Source organism: Uloborus diversus, chromosome 9 (genome assembly GCF_026930045.1).
Source record: "Uloborus diversus isolate 005 chromosome 9, Udiv.v.3.1, whole genome shotgun sequence".
Classification (NCBI taxonomy): domain Eukaryota; kingdom Metazoa; phylum Arthropoda; class Arachnida; order Araneae; family Uloboridae; genus Uloborus; species Uloborus diversus.
In genome coordinates, this window is record NC_072739.1 from 99565222 (window position 1) to 99580685 (window position 15464).

A 15464-nucleotide genomic window follows, 5' to 3' on the forward strand; every position below is an offset into this window, starting at 1 on the left:
TATAAATCATATATTTAGTTCTCAAATAATAGCATTGTCCAGATCGTAACTTTTGGACATACATCAAACTTCCAACTTCCCTGCTTTCTAAAATCATTTACAAAATAAATAATATGTCCGAACTTTTGTAATTTGTGGAAAATATTATCAAAAAGTTTCAGTTTGAGATTCATACCCTTGATTTTTTTTTTTTTTAACGTATGAAAACAATTTAAAATTTTTATTTTTTTTTTGATGGTACATTTGCTCAGTTAACGTTTTGAATGTCCAAAATTGTGCTTTTTAGTGAAGAAATTTTTTTAAAGGGTATTTGAAGAGCATTTTTTTTAATAATTTATGTCAATTCTTGTCTTTATACAATAGAATTTACCCCCAATTTTTTCAGTTAATTAAAATGAAAGTTATTTGGTGTTAAAGCTTCAAAGTTGAAGGCTGTGATTGCTCCCACCTTTTGAGAACTGCCCTAAAATGACATTATTTTTCATCGAGATAGTGGAATTTTTCAGCAAACTAAAAGCTTTGAATCATTCAAAGTACTTGAAGTTGAATTTGCGCCTAAATCTTCTAACAGTATTTTCAAAATCTCTCATTTGAGCTACAATCGGTCAAATCTACCAGAAACTAGTCCACCCCCAAGCTTTCAAATGACGCCACAGCAAATCGTAAAATTTTTCTTTGAAACATTAAAATCGGCGTTTGTTGAAAAATGGGACCAGCAAACGTGTCACTGACCTGTATGTACAAGATTCCTCTGCAACTTTCTACCTCCATTTATTTTTTGAACCAAACACACTTTTTATACAAAATTAGGATAGGGTGAATATGTTTTTGTCGTGTGGTTTGTCAAAATATAGCCTGACGTAGGGGGAATTTACGCTGCTATCTTGGATTCTAGGTGCATGTTTTTCAGTTTTTGTTTCATATTGCAAAAACTATTTATTTGCAGGTGAAACCATCCTTTAAAGAATTACTTTAAAAAGCATGAAATTACCTTTAAAGAGGTGTTTTTATTCTAGCTGTAAGACGTGCACAGCTATTTAATTTCAACATCCATGAATTTTTGAAAAAGTGACTACTTTCCCAGCTTTTTTTAATTTTCTGGTCTCTACAAAATGCTTACATATCACTTTTCATCTTGACTTAGACTCTGGATGAACGTTAATCTCTGCTTCTACAACAGCTAAAAAAAAAAAAAGAAATGTTTTGGTCAATTTATTGCTTTTTAATTCATAAGAGAAGAGTTTGCCCGAAAGTTAATAGTTTTTGTGTTATGAAACGAAAACTGGAATCCAAAATGGTGGCTTGAGTTGTTACCCTTAGTGCAGTCATTTTTTAAAGCAACACCACAAAAAATTATTTATTGTATCATAATTTTGTTACAAAAAATTGTTTTGTTTTTTATTCTATACACATGAGAAAATAAGTTAGCTGAAGTATTGGATAATATTTATCAATAAAATTAAAACAGAAGTTTGCATAATGTGGTTTAACATGCCCACGAGGTGGACCAACATATCCCCTCATGGGACACGTTGGTCCACTTTGCAAGGGTCCATTAAAAAATTAATACAAAAAAAGTAAATCAATTCTAAAATTAAAAAAAAGAGACAATGAAAAATGTTTAGTGAAACTTATTGGTGAAAATCAAAAAGCCTCTTTAATTTTTTGATGAGATACAATGTGAAAAGCAGAAAACCAGTCCAACGTGCTTCATCTCCCCCTGTCACGGTGTTTCACTTTGGTAAATGCTTAACTAAAGCCTACAACAAACTTTTTTTTTATAGCTAATTTAAATTTGAAGTAACTCATCCAATCTGGATATTTAAGTGCTGAAAGGTAATTAAATTATTTTAAACTACTTAAACTAACATTATATTGTGTCTAAGTTGTATTGATTTTTATTATTGACTGGTAAACATTCAAGTATCCGTTTCTTGTTGTAAAACCAGAAAACCATGTTATGCTTTCCTTGAGGGGGGGGGGAGGAAGTTTCAAACTATTTTGTTCCTTAACTTTTATTCTAATTTAGCATCAAAAGATAGCTTTCTTATGCTTTATTGCATAACTCTTGCTTTAAATTTCACATCTCTTTTTTTTTTTTTTTGAATAGGCTTTGGAACAAGAAATGAACTATGCTGCACATCTTTGCTTGCCGGCAATAGTAATTTCTCTCAGAGATTCAAATTGTGTCAACCTAGCTCGTCATGTATATTCTAAAATTTTGGGATCTGGTGGACATCAGGTATTTTTATTTTAATACTAACTGTAAAAAAGTATTTAAAGCTTTTTATTTTTTTACTAGCATGAGGTACTGACATTTTTTGTAACCAATTTCCATAATCTTGATTCATTATAAATTGTGTAAGGAAAATAATTTATAGTTAAAAATTCTGCTTTGAGTTGATTATTGTTGATCTAATTTATAATTAAAGCACGACTTTGAGTTGGGCATTGTTGATCTCTTAGTGAATAATGTTGTTGCCTTAGAGCAACAGTAAGACAGCTAATCCCATGAATGACACTAAGATATTCTACTGTTGCTTGAATAAAAATTTCAATAAGCAGTTGCGCATCCGTATTATTTGAAAAGGGGGCCAGTTTGAAACCAATTAATTTATTGATTGCTAAAAGTCATCTCATATCATTATTTTTTCCATTTTGTTTATTTTATTTTTATTAAAGTTACATGGGAAATTGCTTGCCCAGGTTTTTTTTTTTTGTTGCACCCTGTACGTTTGGTTCACACAGTCGGCATAAACATAGTTCTATCCTTAAAATTATGCTTGTGAAGAAAGAAAATAAATTCTTCACTAAGAATATTGATTTAGTTTTTGTTGCAAAAAGTATTAAATGTTTTTTGATCTATATGCAAATTATATTATCATACAACAACTTGCATTATCAAAGTTAGACAGTATTTTAACATACAAGGAGGGAGTGGAGGGAGGAAATTGCATCAGAATTTAATTATGAGAAATTTCTTAATTACTTTTTGCTGAAAATTTCAATTAAAACCTGAATAATTGAAAAAATTCATTTTTTCAGTTTTTCTGGAGCAGAAATAAACCTTTCTGGAGCGAAATAAAAATGGTTCTTTTCCGTTTTTTACCAAAATTTCACGGTTTTTTACGACTGTTTTCATCTCTAGACATAGCTAATATATTGAATTTTAGTAAAAACTGAAAACCAACTACATGTTTTGTGGGATGAGAGACTATCCTTATGATTTCTTTGAAATCAATCAGCATAGATTCGAAAGCGTTAAAAAGTTCTTTACATGGGATCTGAAACCCAATACCAAAATGAAATCAGCTGTGATATCTGAAAGAGAATTTTTGCTATCAATCACTTCCTATCTAGGCTTAGAAACCAATTAAGGTCACACCTGATTAAAATTTTCGCTACTTTTCAGGAGAGCATAAAATGTTTGTTTACAATATTTGAAGGTTGAGACTTGTGATCTTAAAATGTTGGAAGATAAAAAGAAAGAATTTTGTTTGTTTTTTTTAAAACAAAATTACATTATGGCTTATTGCAGAATAGGATTTTACATGCAATGCAGTAATAACCTAGAAATAAACCGTTTTTGGACGCGTTAGTATGGCTCTAAAGTAGGTATACATGAGAGAGAAAGGTTTATAACTTATACAGAATTCTATTTCCAAAGTTAGGTTTCCAAAGTTTGGCGCAGTATAACCTATTCAGGCTCTTGCGCCGTTAAATCTAATAGAACCAACCAACCTAAGTTAAGTTCCCATTCTGTTCACAAAACCATGAAATTAACAACTTATCAAGTGTTTTAAAATTTCTAAAGATTTCCTTTTAAAAATTATAATCAATATAATGTTGTTCTCAGTGCATCAACATTGCCAGAAAATAATGTTAAAAAGTATCATCGCCATTATCAGAAAATATTGTTAATGTATATCATCTTGATTGCAATAAATAAACTTTGCGTATGATGTACAACCGACTTAATTTACTACTTTTTGCGAAAATAGAAGTGAATTTGAATTGCATACGATCAGCAAGCATGAAGATAAATTTTTAATTTACACCAGCATTAAATATAATCTTTTCACATTGACAACAACATGTATTATTGAATTAAATTCTGAAAATTTCAAAAAAATGTTTAGATATGTTTACTAAAAGTAATTTTAGAACTAACGTACATCAATGAAACAGAATTTTGCCTATCTATAGTGTCCTATTAAAACTAATAAAACTGGCAAGAAAGGAGAGACAAACTTTTTTAAAAAGGAAAACTACACCCATTATCTCTTTTAATAAAAGAATTTCAAAGCGGATGATAATTTAAATTGTTGGTAACCTCAGAAGTATTTTTCAATCAGTTTTGACAATTATGTATATGAAGATGTGCATGGAACATAGTTACTAACCCTACCAAAAAAGTTTCAAATGCATTTCCCCCCCCCCCCCCCAAAAACCATCTTCTATTGAGTTCCTCCCTCTGCATATTCTGAATGCCTCATATAGTTGGCTACATAATCCTGTCAACCGTGACATCTATTGTATAAAAATGTAAGTTCTCATAAGTTTTTCCAACTACAGCACTGGATGGTTGGACTTCTTTTCTCCAAAAGCCAAACATTATCAATTGAAGTTATTGGAAATTTGCCAATCAAAGATTCAAACTAGTTTGTTCATTTGGAACTTACATAATGCTTTTGAAACTGCAGAAATTAAAGAAGGTTTACGTTACAGATATATACTGAAAATGAAATTCAATTTAAGTCATAAATATTGAAATTTTTTTAAGCAAGGGAAAAAGTGTTGATATTTTGGAACTGTAAACTAATTTCACAAAATTAATGTTGGAGTATAGAAAAGTGTTCAGTTCTTGATGAATTTTTTGTTTAAATTTTTTGTCCATATCTCTTTGTGTTTTTAATGAGACGTAATTATTTACTTTGAAATGAAATTTTCCCATTTTCAAATCAACTTGAAAGTAATTATATTTAGTAATTTTGTAAATTTGTGGGGGTTTGATATTTTTTAAGGAAATTTAATTGAAAATTTTAATTAGAAGATTATTACAATTTCATATTTACTTTTTTTTTAAATATAATTGACTAGATACATATTTTTTACATAGCCTACCTATAATGTGTGGATACATGTTCCAATGAAGGCTGCTGAAGATGAATCAAAAATATTTATTAATTCTCTGTGCAATGGTGTTGGCGATGCTGATGCAGAGTCACTTGAAGTAGAATCCAAGGTTGACACTTGGGAATGGTATGCTGTGTAGAACGTTTTGCTTCATATATGTTTTAAAATGCTGTTCATAAAAATGATAGTTAATATATGTTCTATGCTTTGAAATAGTCACTTTGCAGCATTGCAATAATTAGCAATTTTTGCATTCAAGAGTTTAACAATCATCTCGAAGAGTCAAACCAACATACAGTAAAACCTCATCAACTTGTCACTCAAGGGACCAAAAAAATTTTCCCCCTCGGGCAGAGTGACTATTTATGTGGAGTGGGAAATTAAGAAAGGAAAAAAAGAACATTCAATATTATAGTTACCGTGTTTGATTTTCTTTTAAAACAATCCATCAATGTTGATTGATGAAGTTGTTGGTTACTGAAAATAACTCCCTCTTCTAACATACTTGAAGCTTTAAATTCTGCATCTGTTGTACCTTGAAGAGATGTTCAATACTGCAGCAAGAAATATACTTTGAATGACCAGAAGCAAGGAGCGAAATTTCAAAGAAAAATGACTATCACATAGCATTTCAACTGCCCGACGCGATTTTCTAAGATCCAATAAGAAAAGAGAATTTTAGAAAACAATTTTTGAGTGACTAGTTAACCCGGGTAAAATTTGGTGGCCAGTAAAGAAGGATCATTTTACCTTGCTGTGAATGAGACCTTGTCGGCACTACAGAAAAGCGACGACTTAAATAAAGTAACCACTAATCCAGTTGACTACTTATTGAGGTTTTGCTGTATTTCTACATCAGGGTTCGTACTTCCTTAAGAAACCCTTAATTTCATCAAGCAAAATTAAAATCCTTAAAAAGTTCTTAATTTTCTGAAAATGTCCTTAATTTTTTTTTAATTATATCAAGTTTGATCCCTGTTTTATTTTTTACATCCCCCCCCCACACACACACACACAAATCTTCATCTTCCGCAATATCTGCCGAAAACGTATGTTTGGGAAACTTGCCAACAATGTCAAACACGTGTTTCTCCGAAAATTGCATGCCTTGTTTTGAGATTTCAATATTTTTGCATCCTGCAAATATTTCAATCATTTTTAATATTGGAAGTTTTTTTCACCATATGCTACTTTATTTCTGCTTATTTTATTCATTATTTTTATTTCTTAAATTTATTATAGAAAAGATCCATAAGTCAGTCAAAAAAAATGTGGTGCAACTCCCAGTCTCGGATTGTATGAAAGCATTCCAAAATATTTGGTAAATCTCTAATGGTTTAGACTTTACAACCTGTAAAATGTTTTGGACTTTCATGATCAAATGAAGCAACTTCAAGTTCTTTTGATCCTGAAATAGTATTATGAAGTATTTTTCAAAAATTAGATATTTTTCTCTAAAGAGTATAAAAAATTTATACAGTTGAGTGATACAGCCAAAATTGAACTCTGGCTCCCTCCCTTTTTTCCGGGACTCAGAATTGCTGCCTCTCTTTCAAAATTTAAATCTCTATAAAAATAAACTTGCAAGAAATGGCGCAATGCAACTAATTTGTACGAAATGGGATGTTATTAACAATAGCAAATGAATAGCAATAATAACAAAACCATAGTTTAAATATATTGAAGAAAAGAGATTTTATTTCTTTTCCTTCTATTTGCCTCTCAGTCTAATAATGTATGCTAAAAAAACTAAAAAAATAATGACAATATACAAATAACTTTCGACAGTTATCCCATTTTCCTGATATTTTTTATAACTGAAATTTGAAAAATGAATGCTGTACTTTAGGAACAATATGTGCCACATATTGTATTAATTGCTACACAATTATTTCAGACATATTTAACAGGAAAAATCTTTTGTATTACAGTAGAAGACCATTATAACGCACACCTTGGGACCAGAGTTTTTGCGTTATACAGGTTTTGGCGTTATATAGGTCATCTCACAAATTTTTAAACTAACATTCAAAATATATCTATACATTAGTACTTCTGAATGAATTTTATCTGTAGTGAGTATTAAAGCACTAATTATACAATGAGTCATTCACAAATAAATATGTTTCTTTATTACAAGAAAGTGAAATATCCTACACTTCTGCTAGCTTCACGATTTGCATAACAGCTGCATTTTCAAGAACCATCTGGTATTTTCATTTTACTGTGAATGCTAATTTTCATTTAAAAGCTTTGAATTAAGATGAAAAGATGGAAAAACTGATTCAAAATTTAATTTTCCTAACAATTTTTATGTTTGCAAGGCAAAACAGAAGGTTTTTTTTAACTTCAAAACTTATTGTTTACTTCTGAAAAGTTGTGCGATTGATTTATAGAGAATTGCGTTATACAGGTCGGCGTTATAAAGGTATTCTACTGTACCTTTGAAACTGGTAAATTATCCTTTTTTGGAACTTTGGATTGTCATGTACTCCAGGGACTATTTTCATCTTGTCCCTTCTCTGCATGATTTAAAAGCTTTTTTTTTTCTGATTTCCTACTTTTTGCTCTCTGACCACTCTCATCCCGATAATGTATGAAATTTTAAAATAGACTTCACTGATAATGGAGCATCACAGTCAGTTGTTCCTCTCCCTGCATTTTGGGAACAATCATGCATTTGTGTATATGTATATAATATGTATTAAATTATTTTAGATAAGTCCTTTAAAATTTTCAAGAGTCCATAAAAAGTCCTTAATTTTCACTTTTAAAAATGAGTATGAACCCTGTACATTATTTTCATTCAAATTAAAAGTTATAACTTTTTCCATGCATAACAAAGTAATACTGAAACAAATGTTTTAATATTGCCGGATAAATATTAATTTAGGTTTGATTATAATTTTAATCATTAATTGAATTTTTGAATAAAATTTTAAATGTAATATGTTTAGTAGACGAAACAATTCTGCTATTAGGGCCATTCCATATAAACTTGCTCAGAAGTCGTGCCCGAAAATGTAGATGGAGGTTGCTTGAAATAAAACTTGTTGTAGTTAAAATGAATTATCATTACTTCAAAGACATATAAGTGAAAAATAAATTTGTTTTATCAACCTGCCAGTATCGAACACATGGATCATCAAAAATGACATGCCATGAATTTAATCCTTTTGAATCCTACTATTTTTTTTCTTTTCTTTTGAGTGTTTCAAGCTATTTTAGCATATTCTATCTTTAATCTTCTCAATTTAATATTTTTTAGTGATTTCTTTATTTTTCCCCTTTATTTTTTTGTTTTTAAATAATTGGTAGTTTTCAGTTTATCATTAATTTGTGTTGTGCATTTAAAGTATTTTTAATGCATTAAGTAACATCCTGATTAACTGCTTGCTCTTATTATGGTGATTTTCAATCCATTTGGTGTTCAGCTTTTTTCCTTTTTTTTTTTTCAAACTGGCACTTTCATGCCTGTTTATAACATCTCAGATTATGATAAAAATGTTCTTCTGAAAGTTGAAATACCATCATATGCGAAAAAAAAAAAATCATGGATACCTAAAGCAATATTTTATTTCTTAAAATCCTCTGAACTAAAAGATTGAGGATTCCTTGAATACAAAATGATTCCTTTATAAAACCATGATACTTTTGCCTGTTTAAATAATCAATGTAAATAATTTATTTATTTAAACCTGTTTTAAGTACAACTGTGTTGGTTCTATGAAATCTTTGTTAAGTGCAAAAATCTTCTAATTTTCTCACCAAATCTTCCTGTTTTTGAATTGAAGAGATTAGCAGGTGTAAAAGAGAGACAGAATTGCTTTTTTTTTTTCAACTGGAAGGATACTAAGATTCCTTTGAAATTTTAAAATGTTTACATTTAATATTAGTTTTTTAAGCTCATTAAGTTAGAGGGGGATCTTCCCTGTTAAATTGTCTCCAAGGAGTCCTTGGAGACTCCAAGGAGTCTCCAAGATATTGAGGGGGGTGCACCCTAGCCCTTAGGGGGGCACCCCTGCAATTGAAGCTGCTAAATTAATACTATATTAGATTAATATACAGTTGAACCTCCCAATAAGGGATACTGAGGGGACCAGAAATTTCGTCCCTTAAATAGAGGTGTCCTTTCTTCGGAGGTATATGAAATGATGCATGCAATATATTAACTCAGTATAATTTTATACTGTATTAGTATTTACGATAAAATGCTAAAAATGAATTACACTGAATGAAAATCAAAAGTAATTGAATTTCAAATGTTGTTCTTTTAATAAAATAAACTTTTATTTGAAAAAAAGCAATAGTATAGTTTTGTAACAAATATGAATTATTTTGAAGTAATTCCATGACTGTGGACATGAATGTACGTGGACTTGTTCGATTTCATGCAATTTAAAATTTAATATGATATAAATTTCAATCATTGTTCATATTTCAAGTTTTTTACGCGAAGCTACTCATGGGCGGTTAATTATCCTTCGGTTTTAAGCCTACTTGAAAAAAATGCTAAGAGGAGAAAACATACGTGCAAATTTTAGCAATAATTTCACAATGCATCCATATTTGTAAACGTTTGTGTCACTCTTTCATTAGTTGAATTTTATATTCTAAAATTCCGTTAAATTCAATACTTTGCATGATACATTTATACATTAATTGTTGTTAAGTTTTCTCTGTAACTGTCCCTTAAATAGAGTGTCCCTTATTCAGAGGCAAATACATGGAGGTCCCAATTCAAAGGGACTGGGACCAGAAAAAATTTCCCTTAAATAGAGGTGTCCCTTATTTGGAGGTGTCCCTTACAGGAGGTACTACTGTATATTAAATATTAAGTTATGTTATTACTTATGTGTGTTTTATTTATTTTATTTATTGAGAGCCAAAATAAAATGTCTTTTGTTAAACATTTCTAACATGACTGCTTAGCATGCAGCCTCTAAAATCTTCTTTCTTTTTGATTCATCATGTAACTTTTGATGTATTCTTAATTTGACAATTGTAAGCCAGTACATAGTTCAGCTTTTTTCACTATTTTTAAACATCTTGTCATTGCATTTGCAATTTTTAATTTCTGTTTAAAATTTTCAGGTGGAATACTTTCAGATCAGTATGTAATACTGACAGGAAAGTTTGCTTAGCTTTAGAATTGAGTGAAGATCTTCCTAATTATATGGAAATTCAAAGGTGGCTTGGTGAGCCAATAAAATGTGTTTTTGTTAAAACCACATTATTTTCTACGAATAAGAAAGGATTTCCAGTTCTTTCTAGAGCACATCAAGCTGTTTTGAAAAAAATGTTTAAGGTTAGCATCAATAAGGTTAGCATTAGGCATTTAATCTCTGTATGCTGTGGGTGACTGCTGCAAACAAAAAATTTTTCAATGAAATTCATAAATTACTTTATGAAAAGTCACTGATATCGTGTAATGATGATCTCTGGAAAAAGAATTGATTATATATAATGTCAGGTAACATATCACATCAAGAACGTATATTGTATTTTTCTGCATAATAATCCGCGGATTATCTGCTAAAAAGGCAAAGTTTATGCAGTGGGGATTATATGCAGCCGCGGATTTATCTGTGATTTTTTTCCCCCTTAACACCAACTCATTGAATTTGAAGATTTTTACAGTAGGCAGGGATCGCGCTAAGGATTTCAAATCGTTCGCAAGTAAAATCGCCAAATTTTTAAAGTGTTGACCAAATTTCAAAAGTTTTAGTCAAAGACTAACTTTTACTCATTTTAAATGTATTTTTGTCTGCAGAAATATTTAATCAGAAAGTGAAGTATAACTTAATTTTTGAAAATTTTTTGTGTATAAGGGCAGGGTTATATCCAGGAATTTTTGTCCGTTTTTAGGAATTTGGTGAGGAAAAAAATGCAAATTAAGTAGTTTTTTCAAATCATATGTAATTTTTCAAAGGAAAAAATGGCTAAAAACAACTTCAAGTGATATTTATCATTCTTCAATAAATTTAAGAGTAGAAATAAAAGCTTTTAACGAAGTAAAGACTGCATTCCTATCTTACTCCGATGTTTCAGACATCGAACACAATGAAACAAACGCGCCATTCAACAAGGCATCAGCCAACACTTTCGGTACTCGGTAGCCAAGCTGCGCACTCGATATCCAATCAGCGAGAGGCTCAAGTACAGTGACGCAAAGAGGCGAGAGGCAAACGTCATCCTTCCTCCGATCCGATGGACGGTAACGCTCCGATCCGATGCTAACGCGCGTGCGCGCACTTCAATCTGCTCGGAGTGTTCCGAGGATAAAACAACTTTCAGTGATTGCTAGTCTGGGAGTTTTGCGAAAGGTTCGTTTAGGGGTCGGAATTTTGTGACGGGTCCGTTTTTAGAGGTCCAAATTTTGTGAACGGACTTAATTTTTATCTAGGTTGACTTCTGAAGGGAGTTTTTTTTTCCTCTGTGTATATTTTAGAGAATTTTCTGTTCCCCAATAAATTCGCCAAATTCGAATTTTGTTCGCCGATTTTACGATTTTATCGTATTTGGCGCATTGGCGAATGCTTAACGCGGTTCCTGAGTAGGATCCACCGATCGAGACCGTACGCAGACTGAATGCTTTTTATTTTACGAAGCATGCTTGTTCTTCCTCGCTGCCTGCCTGTATGTTGGTTATTTTAAGTTTCTTGAATGTTCCTCTTGGCGATTCAGGTCATGTAAAATAAGCAGGGTTACAGTGAAATAGGTATCATTTGCACAAGATTAGACCGTTTGCTCCTTTGTCTTGACTCTTTGTTTTTCAAGTAATTAGCGTACTATAATCAAGATTTCAAGAAGATATCATTACATTTTAGATTATATTTCAGATTAATTTTGATTTGTCTTCAAAGTAATTACTTTTTCACATTTTTAGTTTAGTTGCTCAAATGGTATGTTAAATTCAAACTTTATTATTTTTACATCGTATTATCTGTGGATTAAATGCCGCTGCGGATTATGCGAAGCTTTTTTTTTCCTTCAGGCCGATTTCAGGACCTACGAATTATAGGCCGCTCGCGGATAATATGCAGGAAAATACGGTAAGTTTTTATTCAATGGGTATGTTGTGGGAAAACCAAAAATATATTTATTTTTTGCGAGGCACAAGGGTGTCAAGTTTTAACAAAGATAATCCTAAAATATGTATATTGCCTTTTACATATTGGCACAAGGTTCGTACGCTCCTTCAAAACTCCTCCAATACTCCTTCAGTCAGGAAATTTTTTGAAAGGCCCTTCAAACTCCTTCATTTTAGTTCTAACTCCTTCAAAACTCCTTCTTTTTTAGTTCAAGGCTACATAATTTTCCTCTGACAGTAACATAAAATACTTCAATCGACAACTTAACATCGTTACAAGGGAAAAGGTATAAGGAAGTTTTTGATGTAGTAATTTCGTATATTTATATTTTTCATCAAGATGTGATTTTCAAATGTTCTAAGAAGAATTTCTCGCAAATTACTGATAGCCACTGAAAGCTTAAATGTGAGAGTGGTATCTCTGTTCTGCTGTTTAAATCTCTTGTTCTTATTTCCTCAACATTAATATCAATGAAGCACAAAATTTTGGGAATATACAGCATATAGCTATTTTAATGCTACAATGGAGCCTCTTCATGAGTGCGAAAAACTCAGCGCACATAGGGTCAGGACTGAGTCATGGGAGGACTGAGCATCAAAACGTGGACACTATTATTTATACCATATGTGTCAACCAGTAGGATTTCACAACAATAGTCAAAGCCAGGAAACAACAAGAGTGAGAGAAAACGAACAACCCGAAACAACAAAAGTTGCTTCCAAATATCAGAAAAAAATGGTGAGCTGGGAAAATCTGGCTAGAGAAGAGAATTTTTCCAAATATAGTAAGCTTATAAATTAATAGAGGTCATAGATCAAAAACCTTTCACAAATAATTCTGGCAGGAGAAAAATCAAAACAGTGGCCAGAAGTCTAACAATGGTGAGTGTTGGAAGAGCAAGTTTTTTATGTTTTCCGTAATTTTCATGCTCTTTCAGACGGTGCTTGAGAGCACCTATTGGATGATCCATTTGGTATAAATACACACATGTGGTGACTTTCAGTTCTCGTTCAACTTTCTTGCTGTGTGCCGAGTTTTTTTGCACTGATGAAGAAGCTCTATTGTGGCCTTGAAATAGCTATACATTGGGTCCCATTGGTAAACATTTTATTCCATTGGTTTTATTTTTCTTATTTTGTTTGTAGTTTAAAAGGAGAAATAAAAAATAAGCATATTTTAACTATCAAGGTTTTTTTTTTTTTTTTTTGACAAAGGGTTGCTTTAGTGTTACAAATTATAGAAGGGATGAATCTCAAAAGTTTGGAAAACCCTGATCTAGAATGTCCGTTAATTGAAAGTTAATACAAGAGGTTCTTATTTTGAGAGATAGTATCAGTGATAATGTCTGTTTTATGGTGTTCCATTATTACAGGTTTCACGTTATACATACACTTACGAATATATTTATATAACTAAATGTAACTGCTGCATATTTTTATGACTTTTGTTTTCAATACCTTAGTTTTTAAACAATTTGATATGTTCCTTGTTTACAGCTTGATATTCAAGTGGTAATTTGTGGTAGCAATAAACATAGCAACATCAGGCACTATCATCAATACATGGATCATTTATGGACTGTAAGTACAACTAGTGAACTAATATTTTGTTTGTTTTTTTTTTCTCATTTTTATTGTTTTGGAATTTAGTTTTTCTTTTTTCAAATGAAATTTCTTGTTCTTATTTTATGTCTTGTTAAAAAATTCAAATTGAATTATTCACATTGAAAGTTCCAAGCTTATATATATAGTCAAACCTCCTAATAGCAGACACCGTTTGGACTGAAGTTTATGTCCGCTATTGGGGAGTTTTAATTTACAATGACATTTTAATTTTGTATTCTAAGCCTACACACTACACATACAGTATAATTCATGAATTAATAAGTAGCGCTTATATAAATGTACTTACTCAATAAGTAAATATTCTGCTGAAATTTTCTGGAAAATAAAATAGAAAGGCATTTTTTATGTGTTACATCATTTATCCAAAATGCGATTGGATAATTTCGTAAATTCTACTCGATAAAGTTTTTGATCATAGCAAAATGTAGCCCAATACGCTACTTTTCACATAATCTGGCAATACTGTGCCGATTTCTCAGCAGCGTCTGGAGGGAAAGGACATGGCGCCAACACTCAATTTCATGCATAAAATGAAAACAAAGCTTTCATAAGCTTTGACTTAAAAGTTCATTCAACTTGAATGGCTCTTGTTTTCTGAGCAAAAGGGGTGTTAATCCTCTTATTGGTACTGGTTAGCCCCAGAACATCCTAAAGGAGTAGACAAAATGCTTGTTGCAAAAGCAGGGCTCAGCAAAATTTTACCAGACACAGAAAAATAAAACGAAACCAGGGTTCGTACGCTCTTTCAAAACTCCTCCAATACTCCTTCATTTAGGAATTCTTTTTTGAAGGGCCCTTCAAACTCCTTCATTTGGGTTTGAACTCCTTCAAAACTCCTTTCTTAGTTCAAGACTACATAGTCTTCATCTATGACAGTAGCTTCAAATAATTTGGTTGACAACTTAACTTTGTCACGAGAGCAAAAAGGGCGATTTTAATGTAGTAATTTTGTGTATTTTTTTTCATAAAGATGTGATTTACAAATTGATCATAGTTAAGTCATAAAAGTTGAAGGTGAAAGTTTTATTAGAAGACTAAAACATTTCATACGTGAATTAAAACATGCTTAAATTGTGTTTGGCTATTTTTTTTCCCAAGTTTTATGTTTTAATACTTTTCCCTCCTCCCCACTCTCAGATGCAAAAGTCATTTTGCCTAATAATTATTAAAATATTTAAAAATACATAAGTAGATGTACTATATTAAGTGATTGTGTTAAAAAAGAAAAAAACAATTGTTTAGCAAATCACAGTTATTATATTGTAAAATGAATCATCCACAAGTGATGTCATGCCTTGAGGGGGAGACGGGTTCATGAAAATGTGACAAGGGGAAGAGAGAGGGTGACGAAAAGTAACATCATGTAGTTGTTGTAACAATGTTTTTAGAAAATATAATATGTGACAAGAGGAGGAGTAAGGTAAAGTTACACTTTATGACAAAGGGGAAGGGGGTCTAACATGTTGAAAAAAAAAGTGCGACATCATTTAAGGACAGCCCATTAGTACTCCTTCGAAATCTCATTTTACTCCTTCGTTTTATTTCTAAAACTAAGTACGAACCCTGGAAATGCAGCTGATTTATTGACTGCTAATGGGAGTGCCTGCTA

At 31.2% G+C, this 15464-nt stretch overlaps 1 protein-coding gene across 2 annotated transcripts in view; it reads left to right on the top strand.

Annotated features, from left to right (window-relative positions):
* Positions 1-15464, top strand: part of LOC129230694 (protein arginine N-methyltransferase 5-like) — a 77064-nt gene that overhangs the window by 40905 nt on the left and 20695 nt on the right. Inside the window, exons 4-7 of one of the 2 annotated variants that reach the window (XM_054865113.1) lie at positions 2111-2242; positions 5120-5262; positions 10231-10459; positions 13727-13810. In XM_054865113.1, the coding sequence (XP_054721088.1) occupies positions 2111-2242; positions 5120-5262; positions 10231-10459; positions 13727-13810 (588 nt within the window). The remainder of the gene's footprint in view (positions 1-2110; positions 2243-5119; positions 5263-10230; positions 10460-13726; positions 13811-15464) is intronic. The other variant, XM_054865114.1, reaches the window with a different exon arrangement.